This window comes from Echinops telfairi, unplaced genomic scaffold, assembly GCF_000313985.2.
Source record: "Echinops telfairi isolate 266 unplaced genomic scaffold, ASM31398v2 ScPeMD7_10;HRSCAF=50, whole genome shotgun sequence".
NCBI lineage: Eukaryota > Metazoa > Chordata > Mammalia > Afrosoricida > Tenrecidae > Echinops > Echinops telfairi.
The window spans coordinates 5,101,290-5,103,274 of NW_022103907.1; the positions used below are offsets into that span (position 1 = coordinate 5,101,290).

The 1,985-nt window shown below is 41.8% G+C and overlaps 1 protein-coding gene across 1 annotated transcript in view; it reads right to left on the bottom strand.

Moving 5' to 3' along the window:
* The window catches only part of DPY30 (dpy-30 histone methyltransferase complex regulatory subunit), a 23,927-nt gene extending 22,645 nt beyond the window's left edge, over nt 1–1,282 (bottom strand). Inside the window, exon 1 of the mRNA XM_045287021.1 lies at nt 1,223–1,282. Within this exon, the coding sequence (XP_045142956.1) occupies nt 1,223–1,282 (60 nt within the window). The remainder of the gene's footprint in view (nt 1–1,222) is intronic.
* Between the last annotated feature and the right edge of the window lie 703 nt (nt 1,283–1,985).

Below are 1,985 nucleotides of genomic sequence, written 5' to 3' on the forward strand. Positions count from 1 at the left end.
GTGGGCTTTGTTGCTTCTGAGCTAGATGGCCGCTTGTTCACCTTCAAGCTTTTAAGACCCCAGACGCTCTATCTTTTGATAGCCGGGCACCATCAGCTTTCTTCACTATTTCTCTTCTTAAAGCTAACTCAGGCAGTAAAATAGAAATTTATGCTTATGCCACCTTTTTCTGGTAAAATTACATATAATGAAACATTTGCCATTTCAACCATTTCCCCCCATACAATTCAGTGATATTAATAGTGTTCATTATCTTGTGCAGCCATTTTCCAATTTTTTCCTCACCCTTACAGGGTTCTCAATGTCCCCTAAGCAATGACTCTTCCTCCTACCTCCACCCCTGATAACCATTAATGAACTTTGGTCTTTATACATTTGCTTATTCTAAATATTTCAGATGAGGGGGATTATACAGTATTTGTTCTTTTTGTGACTGGCTTATTTCACTGAGCATAATATGTTCAAGATTAATCCACGTTGCAGCATAGTGATGCAGTGAGAGATTTAAGATGACCTGTCTAGCCATTCAAGGACTTTTGATTCCCAAAGAATGAGTGCGTGGGACTATGCAAATGAGGTGTATGTTGCCCACCCCAGGGGTTGAACAGCTTGCTAACAATGCAATTAAGGTGCAGGAAACCTTGTAGGGGTAAGACCTAGAAAATAAATTGTATGGAACGTTAACAAAGGGATTGGTCAACTTGGGCATCCCACTAGTCTTAAAATGAGTCACCTCCGACAGGAAGGGGGAAACCACACTGCCATCAAGAAAGGAAAAAGAGGAGTGGACCAGGGGTGCCGGTGCTGATGACCTTTAACCCATGGGGCAGAGAAACCTATAATACCAGAGGCAAAAAATTCACCAAAAGCACCGCTATAGAGTCAATGCCTACCCTAGTCAGAACATCCTAACAGCACAGGGTAGAATTAACCCTTGTGAGTTTCTAAGATTGTAACTCTTGACCAGAGTAGAGGGCCCTTTCCCCCAAAGAACGCCCCAATGGCGGTTTCAAACCTTACAGTTAGCAGCCCAGTGCATAACCACATCACCAGGAAAGGAAGCAAATAGAGAAACAGTGGCAGCAGAGCCAGAAGACGAACCAGAGATGGCCCACCAAGCATACTAGCCCATGGAAAACGACAGCTACCATGGGTATGCTGCACCACAAAACCGGAGAGCTTTGTGCCTTCTGATTAGAGACTTGCTATTGGAATGGGATACCTCCAGACACTTGGTGGAGCTGAAGAGCTGTATAATACCTGTCCAAGGACAGAGCCCCATCCACGCGACCAAGATCCCAGAGAGTGAGAGGGCTGCCTTCAGGCACAGCTGAAAAGCTATCCTGATGGAACAACTGAATCAATCATTCCTGATTTGTAACATATTCCTTAATGAACCTCATTACTATGAATATTTGTGAGTTCTATGTGGCCATTGCAATAATCAAACCCATAGAGAAGTAGGGAGTGCTATTTGAGAGATGGCTGATGTCGGGATTGGGAAAACAGAGGGTGGTGATCTTTTTTTTTTTTTTTAATTCAATTGAGGTTTTCATTTCAGATTATATATTTTTTAATTCAATAATTTAAACATGTCAAACCTCTCAATAGCTTTCCTTATCCTCGCCCCGCTTTTCACCTCTCTTTTTTTTTCTCTCTTCTCCTTCTTGTAGAATATTATCTCACCTTTACTGAATCTCTTACCTTTCTATACTCTTGATTCTCATTCCCTCCCTTTTCTCAAATTAAACAAAGCTTGATATAGCCCCAACATTTTCACAGACATGTGTCAAGATTTTATTTCTCTTTACAATTGAGTGATATTTCATTGTATGTACTAAAAAACCCATGTTGCTATGATGCTGGAAGCTATGATGCTGGAAGCTATGTCACCAGCATCCCATCTACCATCAGGGTAACCCTTGGTAAACAAGTTTCAGCAGAACTTGCAGACTCAGAGCAGACTATGAAAAAGGAATAGGCTG